The sequence below is a fragment of the Pongo pygmaeus genome, chromosome 1 (assembly GCF_028885625.2).
Source record: "Pongo pygmaeus isolate AG05252 chromosome 1, NHGRI_mPonPyg2-v2.0_pri, whole genome shotgun sequence".
NCBI classification, from domain to species: domain Eukaryota; kingdom Metazoa; phylum Chordata; class Mammalia; order Primates; family Hominidae; genus Pongo; species Pongo pygmaeus.
Genome location: NC_072373.2, coordinates 97,063,113 through 97,084,032, shown reverse-complemented (window position 1 = coordinate 97,084,032; position 20,920 = coordinate 97,063,113). Strand labels below are relative to the sequence as shown.

General features: G+C 45.7%; 1 protein-coding gene across 3 annotated transcripts; it reads right to left on the bottom strand.

The window, feature by feature from the left end:
- Positions 1-1,884: 1,884 nt before the first annotated feature.
- PGLYRP3 (peptidoglycan recognition protein 3) lies at positions 1,885-18,958 on the bottom strand. 3 transcript variants are annotated; one of them, XM_054473549.1, is made up of 9 exons: positions 18,649-18,912; positions 16,621-16,716; positions 14,505-14,612; positions 13,054-13,255; positions 10,936-11,054; positions 8,628-8,780; positions 7,178-7,376; positions 3,896-4,014; positions 1,893-2,903 (listed from the first exon to the last, which is right to left on the bottom strand). In XM_054473549.1, exons 2-9 carry the CDS (start codon positions 16,673-16,675, stop codon positions 2,725-2,727), a joined length of 1,134 nt encoding a protein of 377 aa, XP_054329524.1. In that variant the 5' UTR covers positions 16,676-16,716; positions 18,649-18,912; the 3' UTR covers positions 1,893-2,724. The 3 variants fall into 3 exon arrangements, 2 of the variants coding, with proteins under 2 accessions (XP_054329602.1, XP_054329524.1); XR_010123538.1 differs by lacking the exon at positions 1,893-2,903 and adding an exon at positions 4,421-4,518 and having other exon boundaries at positions 3,926-4,014; XM_054473627.1 differs by lacking the exon at positions 14,505-14,612 and having other exon boundaries at positions 1,885-2,903; positions 18,649-18,958.
- Positions 18,959-20,920: the final 1,962 nt, after the last annotated feature.

Genomic DNA, 20,920 nt, shown 5'->3' with positions numbered 1-20,920 from the left:
TCAATCAATAAATGTCTCTTTTCCAGACTAATAATTATACAACTTTCATAATCTGCATTTCAGTCATTTTACTTACTGATTGCCACCTCTTATCCTTACAGTTCATCCACTCCACCTTCTGAAGAGAGGAAGGACTTTAATTTCTTCAAAATCTTACTAGCAACTAGGTCCACCTTGGGATGGTGGGAGGTGAAGTTGCTTAATGATATGGAATATAGGCAGTGGAGAAGAGAATTAACAACATAGAGGCAGCTTTTGTCCAGTGAAAAAATCTGATCTTTGAGTCAGAAAAAAACATTGTTTAAACCTCAGACCCTTAATTCATTACCTATGTGTAATGGACTTGTCTCCCCCCAGAATTCATATGTTGAAGTCCTTGCCTCTTGCACCTCAGAATATGACTTTATGTGGAGATAAGGTTTTTAAAGAGAATAATTGAATTAACATGAGGTCATTAGGATGGGTTCTAATCCAATATGAATGGTGTCCTTTTAAGAAGATATTAGGATACAAACATGTACAGACGGAAGATCATGTGAGAACACAGCCATCTACAAGACAAGAAGAGAAGCCTCTGAATGGAATCAACTCTGCCAACACCTTGATCTCGAACCTCTAGCCTGCAGAACTGTGAGAAAATGAATTTCTGCTGTTTAAACCACCTAGTCTGTGGTACTTTGTTATGGCACTCTAAGCAAATATATTATGTAACCTTAGGTATCTTATAAGAATTAAATTTGAGAAACTGTTTTTAATAAATAGTTCTAGGACAAAAAAAAAAAAAAGATATCAACATGACAATTAGCAGGCCCTAAAAGAAAATGAAGTATTTTACCCCAAACTATATTTATTTGACATATTTAGAAATGGCCCTGTAAAGCTGTCTCTTGTGGGGAAAATTCCCATTCTGTAGAGAATTCCCTTCCCTCTCCAAGTCTTTTTCCTGATGCAGGAGAGAATTGACTGGCACCTTTTAGGTCTGATAAGAGCTCTGCAGCTTGCTACCTGGAGGTTTCATGGGCGTGATAAACCGTGGTCTCCACAATCCCTATCTTAACCCAGACATTCCTTTCTATTGGTTGGAGGATTTAGATAATAACTCTTTCAACCAATTGCCAATCAGAAAATCTTTGAATTCACTTATGACTTGGATGCCCTCCCCGCCACCCACCCACCTCCTGCTTGGAGTTGTCCCACCTTTCCAGCGAAACCAATATACATCTTACATGTATCGATTGATGTCTCATGTCTCCCTAAAATACATAAAACCAAACTGTAGCCTGACCATGTTGGGCACATATTCTCAGGATCTACTGGGGCTGTGCCACAGGCCATGGTCACTAATATTTGGCTTAGAATAAATCTCTTCAAATATTTTACAGAGTTTGACTCTTTCTGTCAACACCTTCCCTTGTTTCCAGATCAAAACCCGTGAAAACAAGAGCCAGCTCACGTGCTTCCAGTAAACAGCAGTACGTCATCACATCCCCATCTGAAAAAAAGGAGCTTCCCTCTGGGCAAGAGGAGCCCAGGTAGGGAGGGCTACAGAGCACCAGGGCTCTGGGCTCTCTCTCAGCCCAACACCCAGTGGGACCCGGCCGGGCAAGGGCAAGTGGCAGGCACTGGGCAGCTTGTGTGGACACAGCCCTGGCCTGACCCAGAGAGGCACATGCTCCCTGCCTTCAGGGTGCTCTTGGGGGACATGGACATGGGACCCTAAAAATACAGTCACCATTACAGACAGATGACCAGAGCCAGCTCTGAGCCTTGGACTGGGAGGGAACAGGAACAGAGAGAATGCTGGTGGGATGGGGACACTATCCAGGAAGGCTGCCCCAGAGGGGAAGTTCTGAAGCAAATTGGCAAGGTGAACAGGGACCTGGGTCCACTCATTCATTTATTAATCCATTTCTTTAACAAACATCTGTAGAACCTATTAAACTCCAAACACTGCTGAGGAACTGAGGACAGAGATGAATAAAATAGAATTCCTCCCTTGGAGAAACTTACGACCCAGAGGAGAGGACAGACATATCTATAAATCATATCTATAAATAATTACAGCACTTAAGTAAGGGCTGCATCCAAATATGTACCAGTCCATGTGTGAGTAGAGAGGAGGGGTGGGCAAAATGACCTAGGTCATGGGTGAGGGATGAAGGGTGGAGGCTTCCAGGCAGAAAACAGGGAAGGCTCACCAGGCAGAGGGGAGGAGAGAGAGAGAGAGAGTGAGAAAGCAAGAAAGAAGGCGAAATAAGAAAGAGGGAAGGAAGGAAGGAAGGAGGGAGGCAGGGAGGGAAAGAAAAGAAAGAAAGAAAGAAAGAAAGAAAGAAAGAAAGAAAGAAAGAAAGAAAGAAAGAAAGAAAAGAAAAGAAAGAAAGGGAAAGGAAGGAAAGAAAGAAGAGGAGACAGGGGTTGGGAGAGAGAGAGAAATGCCACAAGGACCAGCCCATTGTCTCGCCTGACTGAGGAGGTAAGTGCCCAGGGGAGAGGTAGGTGAAGAGAGGGGAAGTCTAAACTCAGACCAAGAGGGCTGCGAATGCCCAGCTGTGAGGTCTGGGGGCTCCTGGAGGATGTTGGCAGGAAAGGACATGACCATTCAAACCTGAGAAAGGATGGGCTGGCAGGGGAGGGGGACACAAGGTGCTGAGCCAGCTTGGCTGGTGAGGATTGGAGAGACCTGGCAGGGGAGGGAGGGCAGTCTCAGAGGGAGTGGGGCCTCCTTCAGTGCTTGAAATGAGGCCAGGTGCTGATGATGTTATACAAAGCCTGCCCAGGGGACAGGATGTTGACCACATCACTGTGGCCCATCAGCAGGTAGTTTGGAGTCAGGTACCCCTCAACCACGGCACACTGGATCAGGTCCTGGGCCGCCTCCAGCGCTGCAGCATTTGGAGGCTTTTCTGCAAAACACATTTTCCCAATCAGTCATTAGGGGCTCAAAGTTTCTTGATTAGGGAAGGGACAAGCACCTAGATCCCAGTTTCTTTCTTCCCCCACCACGCCCCATTCCACCGTCACCATAGCCAACACATTTACGTAAATTGTGGCAATCAGGCACAAAAAGAAAACAAGGTCATTGCTTTCTCTGATTCCTCTGTGCCAAAGTTTCTTCCTAAAGGTTAAAAACTGCTGTGGAGGGGGCCAGGTGCAGTGGCTCACGCCTGTAATCTCAGCACTTTGGGAGGCCAAGACAGGCAGATCACGATCGAGATTGAGATCAAGATCACCCTGGCTAACACGGTGAAACCCCATCTCTACTAAAAATACAAAAAAATTAGCTGGGCGCCTGTAGTCCCAGCTACTCGGGAGGCTGAGGCAGGAGAATGGCATGAACCCGGGAGGTGGAGCTTGCAGTGAGCTGACAGCGCGCCACTGCACTCCAGACTGGGAGACAGAGCGAGACTCCATCTCAAAAATAACTAAATAAATAAATAAATAAAAATAAAAAACTGTTCTGGAGGAGAACTGCAGCACAACACACCACTTCTGAGCAGGTATAAAGCAGATACAGCACCACTGGGCCGCCCACTGGTTTTCCATAACAGGCAGTGGTGCTCCCCAAATTGTTGCCATGGCTAACAAGAAAGGGGACGCATTTGCCAACTGAGTGATAAAAGCACTGAAGTTTGCAAAAGACTTTTCCCCCCTTGCTCCGTGTTTGCCTTGGATGTAAAGCAAGGTGGAGCTGGGCATGGGGATGGGTGGATTTGGGGGTAAATGCTCTGTCTGAAAGGGGATCCTGGTGACATCCTGTATTAAGAGTCCACCTAAAGCTAAAATGTTCCATTCACACTGCCAGGCACTACAGGGCTGCCTTTCCCGCCATGCTTCCCAGACATGCCGCATGGTCCTTCAACCCCCAGCACCCCTCTACCCCATGCTCACCCCTTACCTACAAAGTAGCCGATGAAAGCAATTCCTAGGGCAATATCGTTGAATCCATAAGTGTGAGAGCCTAGGATGTGCCATCCAACCCCTTCATACACGCCACCATCCTGGCCCACCAGGAAGCTTAGGTCAGGAAAAGAAAATGAAGACAGTCACTCTGGGAAACAATTTAAATACTTCATTCACTCCTTCAACCACTCATTCATTCTTTCATCCATTCATCCGATATTGACTGGAGATCTCTTATGTGCCAATGTGGACAAGGACAGAAAACAAAACAAAACAAAAAAATACCACAATCCACTTCAATCTGGCCTTTGTTCCCACCACACCACTAAATCTGACCCCTCCAAGGTGAGCAGTGGCTTCCTGGCACTAAGTATAATGGACACTTATTTTACTTCTAGACTACACTGACCCTGTTGACCACTCTCTTAAAATGTTCTCTTCCCCGGGCTTCCACAACCACACCCCTCCTTGTTCTCCTCCTCCTGCTGCTCCCTCAGGCCCCTCTGCCACCCCACCTTACCTTCCTCAAACATGGTGCTCCTCCGCACTCTAGTCTAGGCCATTCTCTCACTCAACGTATTCGCCCTGGACAATCATTGCCACAGCTTCAAGTACTACCTGTAAAAACAGTCCAAGCAAACCCACCTTCTTCTAAAATTTCTCCAGCTAGAAAATTGGACAACACCCTGAATGCCTTCTACCCCCTCACTCAGCCCACCTGGCTTGTCAATTGTATTTCCTACACAGCTTCTAAATTCCTCCACTTCTTTCTAGACCAACTGCCATGATCCCACTCCAAGTCACTGGATCACTGCAATAGCTTCCTGCCCAGAGTTTTGCCTCCTTCCAACCCATTCTTAAAGTAGCACCCAGAGTGATTTTTCTAAAATACAAATCCTATCATAGGGCATGATCTCCCAAATAGTCTGCAGCTGCCTTTCAAATAGAGTCAGTCTCTCTGAGTCTCCTATGAGGCCCTCCATGATGTGGCCCCTCCCAGGCCTTCCCACCCTTACTACTCACCACTCCTCTCTTTCAAATCTATTTGTAATGCTCTGTCTGACCCCGGGCCCTGGCAAATGCTGTTCCTCCTCACCCAGACACTCTTCCCCCTTCTTCGCCTGAATAAACCCCACTCCTTATCCATGTCCCAGTGAGGATACTCCTCCCTCTAGAAGCCATTCTCAGACCCCAATCACCCCCCACAAAGCCTTGATTAGAGACTCATCCTATACATTATCCTGTTCTGCATCCATCACAGTGCTCAACACTTTGACTTGTAGTTACTTGTTAGCCCTCCTTCTCTCATATCTATCAGTGAACGTTGTCAGAATCAAAATGGAGTCACTTGTGTCAAACTCTAACAAAAATAAATAAAGCCAGGAGGTTGAGAAGGGTGGACCCTCATGCACACAAGCCTACAATAAGAACTAGCACAAAGACTCTCTGAAGGACTCTTACGCACACATGCCTGTAACAAGAACTTTTGCCAAAAACTTTTGAAACTGCAGCTTGTTACTAGTCACAAGGACATCTGGCTGATGAAGAACACTTGTCCAGCACACTGTCTCCACTAATGAACTGGTGTCATCTCCTGCGATAAGTGCCAATGTTCTCTAGTGTTCCCTTTACTTCAAAACAAATGATGTACACTTTTCCCTTTTGCCTTTAAAAGCTTCCCCTAGCCTGAACCTCTTCGGATATGTCTATGATTCCTGTAGCATGCATATCCCAGATTTGCAAATTCCCTTTACACTCCCAAATAAAATACTTATCTTTATTCTCTTGCTTTTGTTTTTGTTTTTTCAGACAGGGTCTCACTCTGTTGCTCAGGCCGAAGGGCAGTGGCACAACAATGACTCACTGCAGCCTCAAACTACTAGGCTCAAGCGATCCTCCTGTTTCAGCCTTCCAAGTAGTTGGGACTGACTACAGGTATACATGCCACCACACCCAGCTAATTATTTTATTTTTTTGAAGAGATGGGGTCTCCCTATGTTGCCCAGGCTGATCTCAAACTCCTGACCTCAAGCAATCCTTCCACCTCGGCCTCCTAAAATGCAGAGATTATAGGCATGAGCCACCGTGCCTGGCCAAATTAATCATCTTTGGAGAATCTCTCTCTGTTTGTTGTTAGATTGATACATCTTGTCTAGCACCAGGCATATAGTAGCTATCCAATAACTATTGATTAAAAAACTAGAAAATAATGTGTGAGTGGGTGCTTTGTCCTGATTACAGTCCACATCAGGGTTACAGATGACATATCATGAGGCTGGAGCAGAAGGATATTGCAACAGGTTTTGAAAAGTCAAGGAATGGGGATCAAGTCTCTAAAGACTGAGTGAAAGAGGAAAACAAACATTCCCTCAACTTCTGGCATTTTCCATGTAGAATTTCCAGATTTATAGTCAATTTCCTGTTACCTGTACTAAACAACGATAGAAAGCCCATGGAAAATCCTGCAAAGTGAAGCAAGAGTTCTCTCCTGTTTGCAAAGGCTGCTTTTAAAACAGGAGTTAAAAGGAGAGACAGTAGGCCCAGAACAGCACATCTACCTGAGACTTTGTAAGATTTGTTGTGATTAAGTCACAGATGAATAATTGAAATACATTATACTCTAGCCCTAAATCCTTCCTGCAAAAATTCCAAGACATCTTCCAAGTAGCTTCTTCTACTCTTCTACTCCATTAGTTTAATGTGTTTCTTTATTACAGACCTGGCATTAAAGGTACCAAAAGAGAATGTTTTGATCTCGCTCCCTGTCTTCAAACAGAAAAAGTATTGTCCCTATTGTAGAGATGAGACAAAAGAGGCCCAGAGAGGTTAAAAGTTCCTACATCTATAAAATGAGGTAAGTAACACCAGAGGAATAGCAGGATTCTAACATAGGAGAGAGCAAGTTTGGAGCTGGGCAGACTGAGGTAGGAGTGAGCAAGGCCTTTGTCTCTGACAGGTTAGAAGGGATTGTATTAAAAAGATACAACCCTTTGTGGCCTCCCCTGAGGGTGTCACAGTCTTGCTTTATCACTAGGCTTCTAACGCCTTCTTTTCAGAATCTTCCCAACCACTTGTGGAGATACGTCCAAGCGAGGTAACTGACCATTAGCTATGCTCTGAATGATCCTCAGCCCAGTCTTGCAAAAATAAAATATGATGCCTTATGGAAAGCACCTAGCCCAAAGGAGAGGCTCAGGAAACATCAGTTCCCTCCCACAGCCTTCCTTCCTACAATCCTGAAGAAAAAGAGGGTTTTCTTGTTATTTATCCCACTTACTGATATCCAATGTCACAAAAGTTCCGTGTGTCCATGTGAAAGGACTGTATGTTTCGGACGACAGTCTGGCAGTCTGTGGATACAGTGCAGCTTGTGCCAGCGGTGTGGATGATGATGACGTATTTGGCTGGGAGGTTCATTTTCGGGCAGTGTGTCTCTCTGGCTTCCCAAGCAGATCGTTTGATGATGTTGGGGCAAACTGTGGTAAGATGAAAAACCAATGAAATAGGAATTTGTTTTTGCCTCTCTGTGAGCAATCGCTCAACTCCAGGCTGGATTATTCCTCAGCCTGTCAGGCCTCCAGCACCCATGGGCACATCCTAATGTAAGATCGGCTTTGGGATTCTGGGGAAGTCCAGTTGGGGGGTTTCTGATTCAGATGGCTGGAGCCAAGGGGCTGAGGCAAAAATCTACAGGCCTGATACCAGTAGAAATCAGTGTATAAGCAGAAGGGAAAGGACTCTGGGTTATACAGAGGCATGGTCATTGTCTTCAAAAGACCATGCATTGCAAATACATACGCAGGTATGTGCACTTATGTAACAGGGCTATTACGCAGAAGTCACTGGACTCTCTGAACTGATCACACGTATTTGGAAACAACTTGAAATCTAGAAAGAACTGTACAAATATTAAGGAATTATCATTATTGAAGATAGTGCCTGTCCAAAAGCAAGAAATGTTTTATTTAGAGATTTACAATTTTAAAAAGCTAATTCTAAAAACATCATTGATCCCAAGAAAAGGTCCACACTAGCAGGAGTGCTTATTAATTTGACTGGTTTTAGGTTGCTGCTTATTCACTTCAAAATAGTGCATTATTTTCATTACTCAGCTTTTTGTTGTATGCACTCTGATGTCAGCATCATCTGTGAGCACAAGCTTTTCTCCGAGCTGTGGCCATGCTGGGGCCATGGCTGGTTTTTACATTTAGAAAGGTATGTAAGCTTATGTATGTCTTCGTGTCCCCACATAATAGATATAAATATGTATACATGCTAATCCCACTCCATTCCCACTCTATTTTTCTCCATAGCCTTTACGCCATCTAACATCATATATATTTCTTTGTTACTTTGTTCATTTTCTGTCTTTTCTCACTGAAGTGCAAGCTTCCTGAAGGTGAAGAGTTGCATCTGTTTTGTTCATAGCTGTATGCTCAGTACTTAGAACAGTGCCTGCTATGCAGTAAATATTTGTTGATTGAGTGAAAATCTCTGTACATATGTATTTGTTTTAAGAAGAAGTCTATGGCTATCTCATTCTGATGGGATGGAGAGGAGGCCAGGAAGATGCCCTCTCAGAATTTTCCAGATCTCAAAGTAGGCATGAGATGTTCTTGGTCCCAGAATCCCATGGGGTCTAACAGGAAAAAGCACTCCCATACATGGCTCCCAAACATGGCTGGGTGGTGACGAAGAGGAGGGCAAGGTGACATGGAGGGTCTTACCCTTCCTGGGCATCACTGGATGTTGAGGGTCCAGGCAGGTCTCTTCTTTCAGAAGAAGTGGCTGAATATACCTGGGCGACAGGTGACCCTTCTGGATGGCATAGGAGATCAGACTCTCTGCAGCTGATAAGGCAGCAGGGCTAGGACTGCTGCCTTAAAGAGGAGGACAGGGAGCACAGAAATGTCAGTAAGAAACTCCACCTGGACCAGGCACCTGAAGGGAGGATGATATTACCACCTGAGCCTGAATAACTGGATTGGAAGAGAGGAAACTGGCCCAGTTGCCAGAACAGAGTGCCTAAGAGGCAAGAAACTACTTAGATCTCTTAGAAGCCAAGGCTGAAAACTTCTTCCAAGAGCTAAGCTAAGACTTTATCCACTCCATCTCTAGGCAGAAGAGCTGGAAGGCAGTGAAGGATACATGCAAAGGGAGGCCCACCTGACCAAGTCAGGTGTGCACTAGCACAGGAGAAAAGGCAACCAGAATTTACTCATAGCTCCCCTGATCAGGTGTGCAGTAGGCTCTTTATATCTGTTAACTCATAATTCTCACAGAAAACCTCTGAGAGAAATGCTGTTACCTAGCCCCATCTGTCAAATGAGGATGCTGTCAGAGAAATGCAAATCAAAACCACAATGAGATACCATCTCACACCAGTTAGAATGGCAATCATTAAAAAGTCAGGAAACAACAGGTGCTGAAGAGGATGTGGAGAAATAGGAACACTTTTACACTGTTGGTGGGACTGTAAACTAGTTCAACCCTTGTGGAAGTCAGTGTGGCGATTCCTCAGGGATCTAGAACTAGAAATTCCATTCAGCCCAGCCATCCCATTACTGGGTATATACCCAAAGGACTATAAATCATGCTGCTATAAAGACACATGCACACGTATGTTTATTGTGGCATTATTCACAATAGCAAAGACTTGGAACCAACCCAAATATCCAACAATGATAGACTGGATTAAGAAAATGTGGCACATATACACCATGGAATACTATGCAGCCATAAAAAATGATGAGTTCGTCCAACAATGATAGACTGGATTAAGAAAATGTGGCACATCTACACCATGGAATACTATGCAGCCATAAGAAATGATGAGTTCATGTCCTTTGTAGGGACATGGATGAAATTGGAAATCATCATTCTCAGTAAACTATCGCAGGAACAAAAAACCAAACACCGCATATTCTCACTCATAGGTGGGAATTGAACAATGAGAACACATGGACACAGGAAGGGGAACATCACACTTCAGGGACTGTTGTGGGTTGGGGGGAGGGGGGAGGGATAACATTGGGAGATATACCTAATGCTAGATGACGAGTTGGTGGGTGCAGTGCACCAGCATGGCACATGTATACATATGTAACTTACTGCACATTGGGCACATGTACCATAAAACCTAAAGTATAATAATAATAATAATAATAATAATTACAATAAAAGAAAAAAAAAAAATGATGAGTTCATGTCCTTTGTAGGGACATGGATGAAATTGGAAATCATCATTCTCAGTAAACTATCGCAAGAACAAAAAACCAAACACTGCATATTCTCACTCATAGGTAGGAATTGAACAATGAGAACACATGGACACAGGAAGGGGAACATCACACTTCGGGGACTGTTGCGGGGTGGGGGGAGGGGGGAGGGATAGCACTGGGAGATATACCTAATGCTAGATGACGAGTTAGTGGGTGCAGCGCACCAGCATGGCACATGTATACATATGTAACTTACCTGCACATTGCGCACATGTACCATAAAACCTAAAGTATAATAATAATAATAATAATAATAAAATGAGGATGCTGGCAAGTGCTGGTTCTGTATGTATTATTTCTCAACTCCATCCCTGTTCTGTGCTTTTCTCTATTTTTCTAGGGGCTAGAAGCCTGCAAATTATACCTCCAGATTTCCTTGCCTGCTGCCTTCTGGTCAGTTTCTACCAATGGTAGAAACTGGAATAAGAGATGAGCCATGCTTCTCTGCCTCTGGCAGTCACAGCATCTATGTCAAACAACCTCAGACTTTAGAAGTGACAGCAATAACCGTGAGCTCAAGCAATGCCCATGCAGGCTTCAGCAATATCACAAGAGTACAGACCAGTAAAGAGAGGCAGAAGACAAAATGTATGCATGTCACAGAATCCAAAGGAGAAAAGAACTTCAAGAGAAGGATGATCATCAGAGAAGGTAAGTATGATGTAGGGTGAAAAGATGAGTGTTGAGCCTTGGGAGTGGAGGAAAAGAGTGTACACAACTCTCTAGTACAGGGTCCACAGGGAGTGACCCTTACCTATCTTATTGCCAAAGAAGGCGATGCCCAGGGAAATGTTGTTGTAGCCCTGGGTGTGCAAGCCTTGGATGTTCCAGCCAACACCTTCATACACCCTGCCATCATCCCCAACCAGGAAGCTGACAAGAAGGAAATAATGGGTTTACTGGCAAATCCTCATAAATGAAAACCTCTCACTGATCCTCAAAAGGAAAAGGAGTTCTGGAGGCTCATGAGTAAGTACTATGTTCCAATAACATAACAATGGGAGGTGCAGAATAACCGGTTTTAGACCTCCAAGAGACATGGGAATATATTTTAATTTTTGTTGCAATTTAGCTTGCATGTGTTTTCCAGAACCTCACTTTAAAAATACTCATTTGGTTCAAAGTGGAATTTGACTGCATGACACTCAAGGACCTGAGGACATTAGTCCAACGCTTTTCAAGAGCTTAAAAATTAATACACCAAACACTTGTTTTTAAATTATAGGACCAAACACTTGAACATTCTCTAAAACAATTATGCCAGATTCAATAGTTCATTTTGTATTGATGTTTTCCTTCAGATTCTCTTTGGGAATTTCCTTAAGCTCTTCTTTATCATAGAAATTTGTTTAGAATGTTCCTTTTTAACATTTACTTTTTAAATCAATTTTTTATTCTACTTCTTTTATTCCTGCCTCTTTATAATTTCTCTCCTCCACTTTCCAATCAGTCTTCAGAATTGATGTTTTCACACCTTTGCCGTATTCATCTTTTAATAGAACATGAGTTTCCACAGCAAACTGAACACAGAAAGAACACCTACCTTAGGTCAAGGAAAGACCCTGAACTGAGTCAGGCCGACTTTCCACCCTACACCGATGTCAACCTGAGGAATGGGTGTGGAGCCTGGTGTGTCCACCCCTTCCCTGGCTTTGCTGCCAGTACTTTCACAGGTTCCTTGGTCACTCCTGCAGCAGCCTGTGGTTAGTACACTGTGAACAGTCCCTTACAGCTACTGTCAGCTGCATTGCAAAAACTGGAGATTGTCAAGTTGTCAGGTTGAAACCTGACTTAGAGATGCAGTGGCTGAAATAACAGGAATACAGTGACCAAACCAGACAACACAGCAGCGACAACAGCAGGATGGTGGAGGTGCTGGTGGCAGGGGCAGCAAGTGAGTCGTGGTTGACACGGCATGCCCCATGGGCAGACAGGGAAGACCCAGCCATCCCAGAGGTGTTGGGGGCCAAAACCAGGGCCTGCAGCTGCTCTTATTTATTTGTGTTTAAAAATAAATACAGAAATAAATAAGAAGACTTAGATTTTCCTTTCCAAAATGGATAATTCAGAAATTATTTATGTTTGTCTTTAGAGTTCCACGCGGGACAGCCCCATTCCCACTCTCTCTTTCCCTCTCCTTCTACATGTGTCTCCTCATTCTTGAGGCTAAGGGAGAAAAGGTTCTGGGCTTCCACTGATGATCCCCAGAGCAGAAACTCAATGCACAGTGTACAGCTCCTTCATGCCCTCCCTTGTTTCTTGCGGGTCTCTCCTCCCCGCCATTCCCAACGCCCACTCTCCCCGGTAGGGTCCCCGGACTCGCTGTCAGAGTGGTCCTTCAGGGTAACAAGTGGGACACTGCTTCCCAGGTGCAAGTCCCTGTGAGGTGGAGAGGAGCAAGGGCTACACTGGCAGGTACCCTCACACAGCTCTGGGTACATGCTTCCTCTCTCTGAGCAGAGCTTTTAATTCACAGGCTTTCCCACCTGTGAAATAAGGGTAGGAATATGGGTAGGAACCCATTTCTCAGAGTAGCTGGGAGGGCCAAATTGGGTGATATTTGTGAAGACCTCTGTAAACTGTAACATTTCATGAGTTCCAAGGGCTCAGTTAAAACTGCAGTTGTTACATAACCTTCCGTGCTTTTTCACAGGAGCACCAGAATCGAAAGCCACTTAAATAAGTGGCTTAGAGTCATCCCTCTTACAATCCCCGAAGGATTCGGATTTTGTTTGATTTCCCTTTTACCATTTCTATTCATTACAAAAGCAACGTAAATGAGGCCCAGAAAATAAGAGCCACAGAGAAGGGGAAGTGGGAAGCACCCTCGTGACTTTGGATGTGGGCCTCAGGGACTTGGCTAGCCTCTTACTTGTACGCCACGTCGCACCAGCCTATGGTGTAGACGGAATGGGACTGCAACCCCCGCAGCATCTGGCTGCAAATGCTCTGCTCCTGGCACTGCATCCCTGGGAGCTGGTCTGTGATGATGTAGGCCACAGGCAGGGTCAGCAGGGCCCTGCAGGAGAGCGGTCTCGCCCCCCACTCCTTGCGGGAGACGATGGAGGGAGTATCTGTAGGGAAGACCACAGAATGGCACATAGCAGGCCCTGCCCATCTTCCCCCAACAGGTCGACCGTGTGCCCTGACTTCTCATGCTCAGGCCCAGCCTGCCCCTCCCATGGGAGACACCCTGGGGGAGCCCTTCACCCCCACAGCCCCCTCCTCCTCTCCACCACGGCTGAACCACTGCCCAGACACACGCTGCACTCAACCTGGGAAGTCATGCCGCCTTGTTCCCAGACAATCTCTCCTTGTCTTTCCCAGAAGGGCAAATCCCATCCCCTACTGCCCCCTGGCCTACATGCTCCCCTCCTTCAGAAAGCACCCCAGCCAACCCCACCACCCAACCTGGGGCTCTGAGCTGCCTCCTTAGCCCAGAAGCCTGAGGATGCATTTTCCTCACTGCCATTTGCCCTGCTCTCAACTGTGTCTCTTGTCTTCCCCTCCCCTAAGAACCGTGACTCTCTGAAGGAAGCTCTATCAGTCTCCTCAACTAGGGACTCCAGAGCCCACAGGAGGCTCCATAAACACGGGGTCTGCACCTCTTCCTTCCAGGCGAACACTCCCTAGCGGCAGGGCTGTGAGATCCCACCCACGGCGGCAGGCTACCTCAGGGCTCCCTTTCTCCATTCTCATCATAGGAGCCTCAGGAGCACTCTGAGGGACAATGGACACACTGTCATGCTGGAGCTGGGAGTGGAGGACATGTCTTTTCTCTCTGGGTTTTTTCTCCTTCTCTCTCTCTCTCTCTTTTTTTTTTTTGAGGTGGAGTCTCACTCTGTCACCCAGGCTGCAGTGCAGTGGCACGATCTCGGCTCACTGCAGTCTCCACCTCCTGGATTCAAGCGATTCTCTTGCTTCAGCCTCCCAAGTAACTGGAATTACAGGTGCGTGCCACTATGCCAAACTAATTTTTTGTATTTTTAGTAGAGACAGGGTTTCACCGTGTTAGCCAGAATGGTCTCGATCTCGTGACCTCGTGATCCACCCTCCTCAGCCTCCCAAAGTGCTGGGATTATAGGCGTGAGCCACCGCGCCCAGCCTCCTTCTCTTTCTTCATTTGAGTTTCTCTTCTTTTTCTCTCTTTAGGCTGAGGAACTCCCCTTTGCCTAAGGACTCAGGATGATCCATGGGAATGGTTGGAAATGAACCTCTTGGGATTCCTCCCCACTCCATTGACTGTCAGCCCAGACATTATCAAGTCCTGAGAAACATTTCTGACCACTTAAGAAGCCCCAGCCAATCTCCAAACCGCCTCACCATTGTGACCCTTGTGAATGAACTGTGAGATGCTGACAAACAGGTCCATAAGCCTCTGGGACAAGCCTCTGGCTTGGGTCTCATTCCAGGAGAACTGTGGAAAATCCTCTGCAAGAGAGCACGGGTGCATTGGTGCACTCCTTGGAGTGCACGTGGCCAGCAAGCTCAGAGGCTGGGCCAGACATCCCACTCCGCAGTGCATAGCCTCTTCTCCTCCCCAGGTCACCTAACGTCTTCTAGTAAGCACACAGAGGAGAACCACAGAAGTCTCTGGCCTTGGCCTGCCTCTGCCTTCCACATCTGCCCAGAGAGGCTTTTGTCCTCCCACCTCCCCCAGCCTCCCTCCATTCCAGGAGCACTGCAGTCTCGCCTGCTGCCTTATCTGGGCAGTGCCAACTTTCCTGATTCACCGGCAGACCTACTAATCAAACCATGGGTACCCAGCAGAGTGTCACATACCAAGACAGTCGTGACATGTTGAGCTAACACACATGTCCTAATCACCTATTGGTGCCAAACAAGGTTCTTGAAACAGAAATATACAGATCATTGTGACTGCCTTCAAAAACTAGACGTTTTAGAGACGTTTTACTGTGGATTAGCCACTGCCAGCCTGTCCTTATCCCCCACTGCTCCCATTCAGTACCAGGGGTCCTGGGAGCAGTAGCCAGTGGCAGCAGTGACATTGTCAGCAACCCCACCTCCCACAGACCAGCCCTGTGGTTACAAAGCACATCCAAGGATGCTATCAGAATTGTGGCTTAAAAAAACTTCATGAGTTAAGCAAAGCAACTATGCTCTCTAAACAGAAGGGAAACCAAGTCTTAGGGAAGTTAGGTTACTTGTCTAACATAACAGAGGTTTTAAGCGTAGATTTAGATTCCAATCAGAATATCTGAGCCCGAAGCCCCTGTTCATAACAACTGTACTCTACAGCCTCCCCAAAGTTGTCAGATGAACTTGGGTTAGTCACTGCCACAATGTGACCTGTTTCTCTTCCTACAAGACAAAGTCACCGAGGGTCTCCACCATGGTTCTGGAGTTGTGTCCTTCTGTGAAATCAAGAGCAAATACATGACCAGGACACCAAGTCCAAGGTGTGCTAGAGAGACTGCTGAGGACAGGAGCCCACCTCAGCAGGCAGAGAGCCTGAGCTGGGCTGTGAAGGGGACACAGAGGACTAGGGAGGAGGAGGGAGGAGCCTGGAGAGGACACTTTACAAATGAAACCCACAGGACTCTCAGAGTGGAGGAGCAGCCCGCAGGCCAACACTGACACCTGGCAGGCAGGACAGGGGCAGGGCAGGAACCAGGAGGCAGGGATGAGGACCACACAAAACTCCCTGCCTTGCTTGGGCAAGTTAATTTCCCCATCAGGGCCTTAGCTTCTCCATTCATACAATGAAAGGCCTGTGAGTTTCTCTAACACTAACTCCAGGTAATCCCATTAAATTTGCTGTCTGAGTAGCAGAGGACAGAGAGAAAGCTATATTACATTTTTCCTTCAGAAGGAGGTCTGCGTATGTAAGACAAACTGAAAAACATGTCATATTTAAGAATCACCAATCTCACTTTCATTTTAATTCAACAGCATTTGTTTACTGAACATTGCTATGTGTCTACTCTTATGTATAAAACGATAAGAAATCTTCTTAATCTAGAGAAAGGGCATTGCTACTCTTGGGGAATTTGCTTTTATTTACAAATGTAGACCCAAGTGCTGGGTTTAACTACTACTGGTATAATAATGATGGTGATAATAATTAAATCATAGCTACAAATTACCCAGCACTTACTACTTGGGCATTGTGCTAAATGGCGCACACTTGTGATCTAATTTAATCCTCAAAAACAACCCTAAGAAATGAGCAATATTATCCTTTTATCATGGCAGCAAATAAGATTCAAAGAAATTGAATAACTTGTTGAAGACCATAACAAAGGGCAGGCAAGGTTTTGAACAAAAATCTGTAAACCCTAGAACAGGGCTCCAGATTGCAAAGCTACACTATACACTAACAAAGGGAAAGCACTTGGATGGGTTTCTATTATTAAACTTGAGAACGGTCTTCTCTTGCTCATCAAAAGCACTTCTGATACAAGTAAAGAAAACTTACCCGAAGCCTGGAGACCCAGAATGGAGAAGGCAAGAAGCCACAGGAGCATCCCCATGTGGTCCCAGGACTCTGACCGGGAGAGTGTGGACGGCAGCCCTGGAAGAGAGGCTAACAGTTAACACAACCGTGCTAACTCTGCAAGTGGAGCACCCACCTACTATGTGGCACCACTGTCTGCCTCCCCTACCATCCTGTGGCTTCCTGAGGGCCAGCACCTGGCTCAGGCTTCTCAGGGCCCCTTAAACACATCAGGTGCCCAATAAATGTGAGGACACTAATGGCTATGTCTAGCCACCGACTCCCCACGCACCTCCTGTTGCCCTGGGCAACTCCTGGTTCCTCATAGAAGCGCAGTGCCTGATCTTAGGCCTTTCAGGGTAGAAAATAACAATTTCTAAAATCCTCCAGGTAGCTGTTATGTAAAAACCTTGTGTATGTATTTTCATATCTAGTGATGCAATTTCATATTTGATCCAATTTTTATAGGTAAGAACATTGAGGCTCAGACAGAGTGAACTATAAGCAGAAGCAGGCTTGGCTTCGCCCCCTGCACCATTTGAGAGTCCCAGGTACATAAAGTCATTCAATTCAGTCATCCACTCTGCAAAGATCCCTGACAGCTGTTTGACTAACCTCTTCTTTAGTGAGAATCATAATAACAGCTACCACTTACTGACTGCATTCTTTGTTCCGAGGTTTTTGCTGAGGACTCCATGGATATTCACTAAATAGTCTCACAATGACCTATGAGACCCACACTTATCATCAGAACACTGGGCCTCAGAGAGTTTGAGTCACTTGTCCTAAGTTTCCCAGATAATAGAGTCAGAGCCAGATTCATACCCAGGTCTGTCTGACTCCAGAGCCTCTGCCTGAAACTTCACAACTTGTTTGAGTTTCTGACGGACATTCTCAACGTGGGCCCAAGAGGTTGAACTATAGGATCACTATAGTCTTTTCCAGCTCCAGGAATCTTTCCTGCTTTTTCAGGTAGAAGTGAATTGCTTACTCATACTCAGTCAGACTGAAACTTCAGCTCTATGAGCTACCACCCAAAACATCAACTTTCCCCCCAATTTTCCTACTGACAAAATAATATAAAGTGGAGTTTGAAACAAAATGGGATTGATCATTGCCCTCCAGGGTTTTTAAACTGCAATCAGCAGTCCCCAGATGGAAAATTTTTAAAACCATGTCTTAAGAGTAGAGCACGTGGAAGCCTCCTGGGTCAGGACAAGCAACCACTTAGCAGATAACACCCAGGATTCCATTCATTCAGGAAAACTGCAGTGAAGACAAAATGAGCCAATTACAAATGAGGCAGGCACCTAATAAATATAAGGAAAAATGTTCAGCCTCCCTCGTTAGTTAAATGAGAGGTAAGGATTCACTTTCCCAAGATTGAAGCCCTGTTAGGAGCTAGCCTCCTGCAAAGCTACTGGAAGCCACTATCAATTCTGGTTTGCACCCCGGTCATTTAATCACGGTGCTTCCACAACCATGAAAAGTCAGTATAGCAAATCCTGCCCCAAGTTTGTCATATCATACATCCAAAATATCAAGGCTTCAGCCCAGTCCCTGACCTTGCCAGAGACAGAACTGATAGTGTCTCCAACCCACACCATGAACTGCAAACACTAAGCTGGTAGGATAAGCTGGAGCCAAGGATTTACCACCTTGGCTCACATTGCTGTGCATCCTGTATACTTAAAGAAACATTAGAGTAGGAGACAAGTGAGACATAATAGATAAGAATTTAGGGCTCTACAGAAAAGGAAGAAATTGGGTAGAGGTAACCCCAGAACCCACAGCCTTGCCAAGAAAGATCCAGCAGTGGTGAAATCAAATTCATTTAGAAGAATTTAGAATGAAGAAAGTTTTCTTATTTGGAGAAAGAGTTCCAAAAGGGAGATCAGGGGAGCTTTCCCTACCATGTACACATTTTAACCCTATAGACTTCAGTCCCATTGCTGGAAGAGGGCTTCTAAAGAAACACACACACACACACACACTCAAACTCACAGATACCTGAGGGTTCTGTGCTGTCCCAGCCCAGCAGGTCAGGGTGCAGTTGGCTCGCCCCTGATTGGCCAGCAGCTCCTTCCCTTCCAGACTTGGCCTCCAGGCCCTGCCCTTCTTCTCCAGCTGGTGCCTCCTCAGGCCTTCACTCCCCCTGGCCCTAGAGGGCACTCCCTCCCTGGGAATGGAGCACTTGGGCTCTGGCTTCCCAGAGAAAAGAGGAGAGCCCAGGATCCCTAACAAAAGATGGAAGAGAAGAGAAAGGCAGAGGGCTGAGGCTCCAAGCCAGCTCCGTTTACAGCACCCAGAGAAACTTAAGTGGGAACAGACCCAGGCTGAGAGCACCTGGGGACCCGCCCTGTGAATAAGCCCAGGTAGCTCCTCCCTGGGAAAGGGCGTGATTGCCCAATACTCCCTGATTTCCTTCCTCATCCCCAGCCCTTATGCCTTGTAGACCTGGGGTCCCAGGGGTTCTGTCCCTGACATCTGGGAACTTCCTACCAATGAAGATCTATCTGTTCCAGGTTCCACTGGAGTCACCAGCAGGGGCAGGAGGAAGGGACAGAAATTGAAAGGCACATTCCCAGGAGGCAGCTATCAATGTGTCATCACTAGAACTTATTCTGACCCTGTAGCTATCATGCCCATTCATCCACCACTGCATCTCAACTTCAAACTCTTCCCTTGAAACAAACCAAGGCTCTCCCCTCCTCAGGCATTCCTGACAGTGGCCCTCAATCCTCAACTCTGGTCTCCAAGAATCCCTGTCTCTTCTCTGAAGAGGCTGATGCATAAGACTTTCCAGTCAGGCTCAGCCAAGAGTACCTGAGCTGCAGCCCCCTGGATAGGGAATGCTCAGGCCAGAGGTCTTGGAAAGTACCATGCACCCTTTAGAAGATACTTGGATACCCACTCTGTTCTATACACTGATCAGCCCAAACCACACTTCAGGGACAAAAGCTGAGGAGACCTCTCCTAGACCCCACAGCCTCACATGGCTGCCAGCATCTGAGGGAGACATGCTGAGTGACCTCCATTTTCCATACGGTGGGGAATCTTGGTTGAGGACCTCAGAGGCAGACATCTAGCAAGGGGACTGGGAATTATAGTTGGTGACAATGACAGACACTACCTTATGAGTCTGAAAGTTTTATTTATGACTTTGGATCTTTTGCAATCATGATTAAGTCCTTAAAATGAAAATGGTTCTTAAGCTCATCTTTAGAACAGCAAGTTAGGGAGAACTGAGAGACTGTCTCACTCTAAGACCAGACATGGAAGAGAAGAAACCCAAGTGATAAAGGGAGCAGTGACAGCCCACAAAAGGAAAGGAAAATGGGTAGGATCCTGCAGTCCCCATCTAGAGATCGAAGGACACCAAGGGATTAGCTGGCAGAAAGTCTGAAGCAAGACCACTGTTACCCAAATGGTATTTTCATTAAAATTAGAGAAAGTGTTCCTTCTACAGGTAAAAGTTATAGCTAATATGTTAATGAAAGCAATTAGGATAAACAGCTACTTTGTATAAATTATGTAAATTGAATTATTAAACAAAATAGCACTTTGAATTTTTAATCACAATAATTAGGAACTCAAAGTCACTCACATATAATTTTTTTTAGTTATACTTTAAGTTCTGGGGTACATGTGCACAACATGCAGATTTGTTACATAGGTATACATGTGCCATGTTGGTTTGCTGCACCCATCAACTTGTCATTTATATTAGGTATTTCTCCTAATGCTATCCCTCCCCCAGCCCCCAACCCCCTGACAGGCCCCAATATGTGATGTTCTCCTCCCTGTGTCCATGTGTTCTCATTGTTCAACTCCCACTTATAAGTGAGAATATGTGGTGTTTGGTTTTCTGTCCTTGTGACAGTTTGCTGAGAATGATGATTTCCACCTTCATCCACGTCCCTGCAAAGGACATGAACTCATCCTTTTTTATGGCTGCATAGTATTCCTTGGTGTATATGTGCCACATTTTCTTTATCCAGTCTATTATTGATGGACATTTGTGTTGGTTCCAAGTCTTTGCTATTGTGAATAGTGCTGCAATAAATGTATGTGTGCATGTGTCTTTATAGCAGCATGATTTATAATCCTTTGGGTATATACCCAGTAATGGATGGCTGGGTCAAATGGTATTTCTAGTTCTAGATCCCTGAGGAACTGCCACACTGTCTTCCACAATGGTTGAACTAATTTACCCTCCCACCAGCAGTGTTAAAGTGTTCCTATTTCTCCACATCCTCTCCAGCATCTGTTGTTTCCTGAC

Bases quoted from the DNA above. Each gene is read 5' to 3' on its own strand.
- PGLYRP3 (XM_054473549.1), bottom strand. From the start codon at position 16,675: ATGGGGATGCTCCTGTGGCTTCTTGCCTTCTCCATTCTGGGTCTCCAG. The intron at 7,377-8,627 runs GTAAGACCCTCC...ATCTTACCACAG, and splicing joins TCCAGTGATGCCCAGGAAGG to TTTGCCCCAACATCATCAAA. The intron at 4,015-7,177 runs GTAAGTGGGATA...TCCTGACCTAAG, and splicing joins TTTTGTGACATTGGATATCA to CTTCCTGGTGGGCCAGGATG.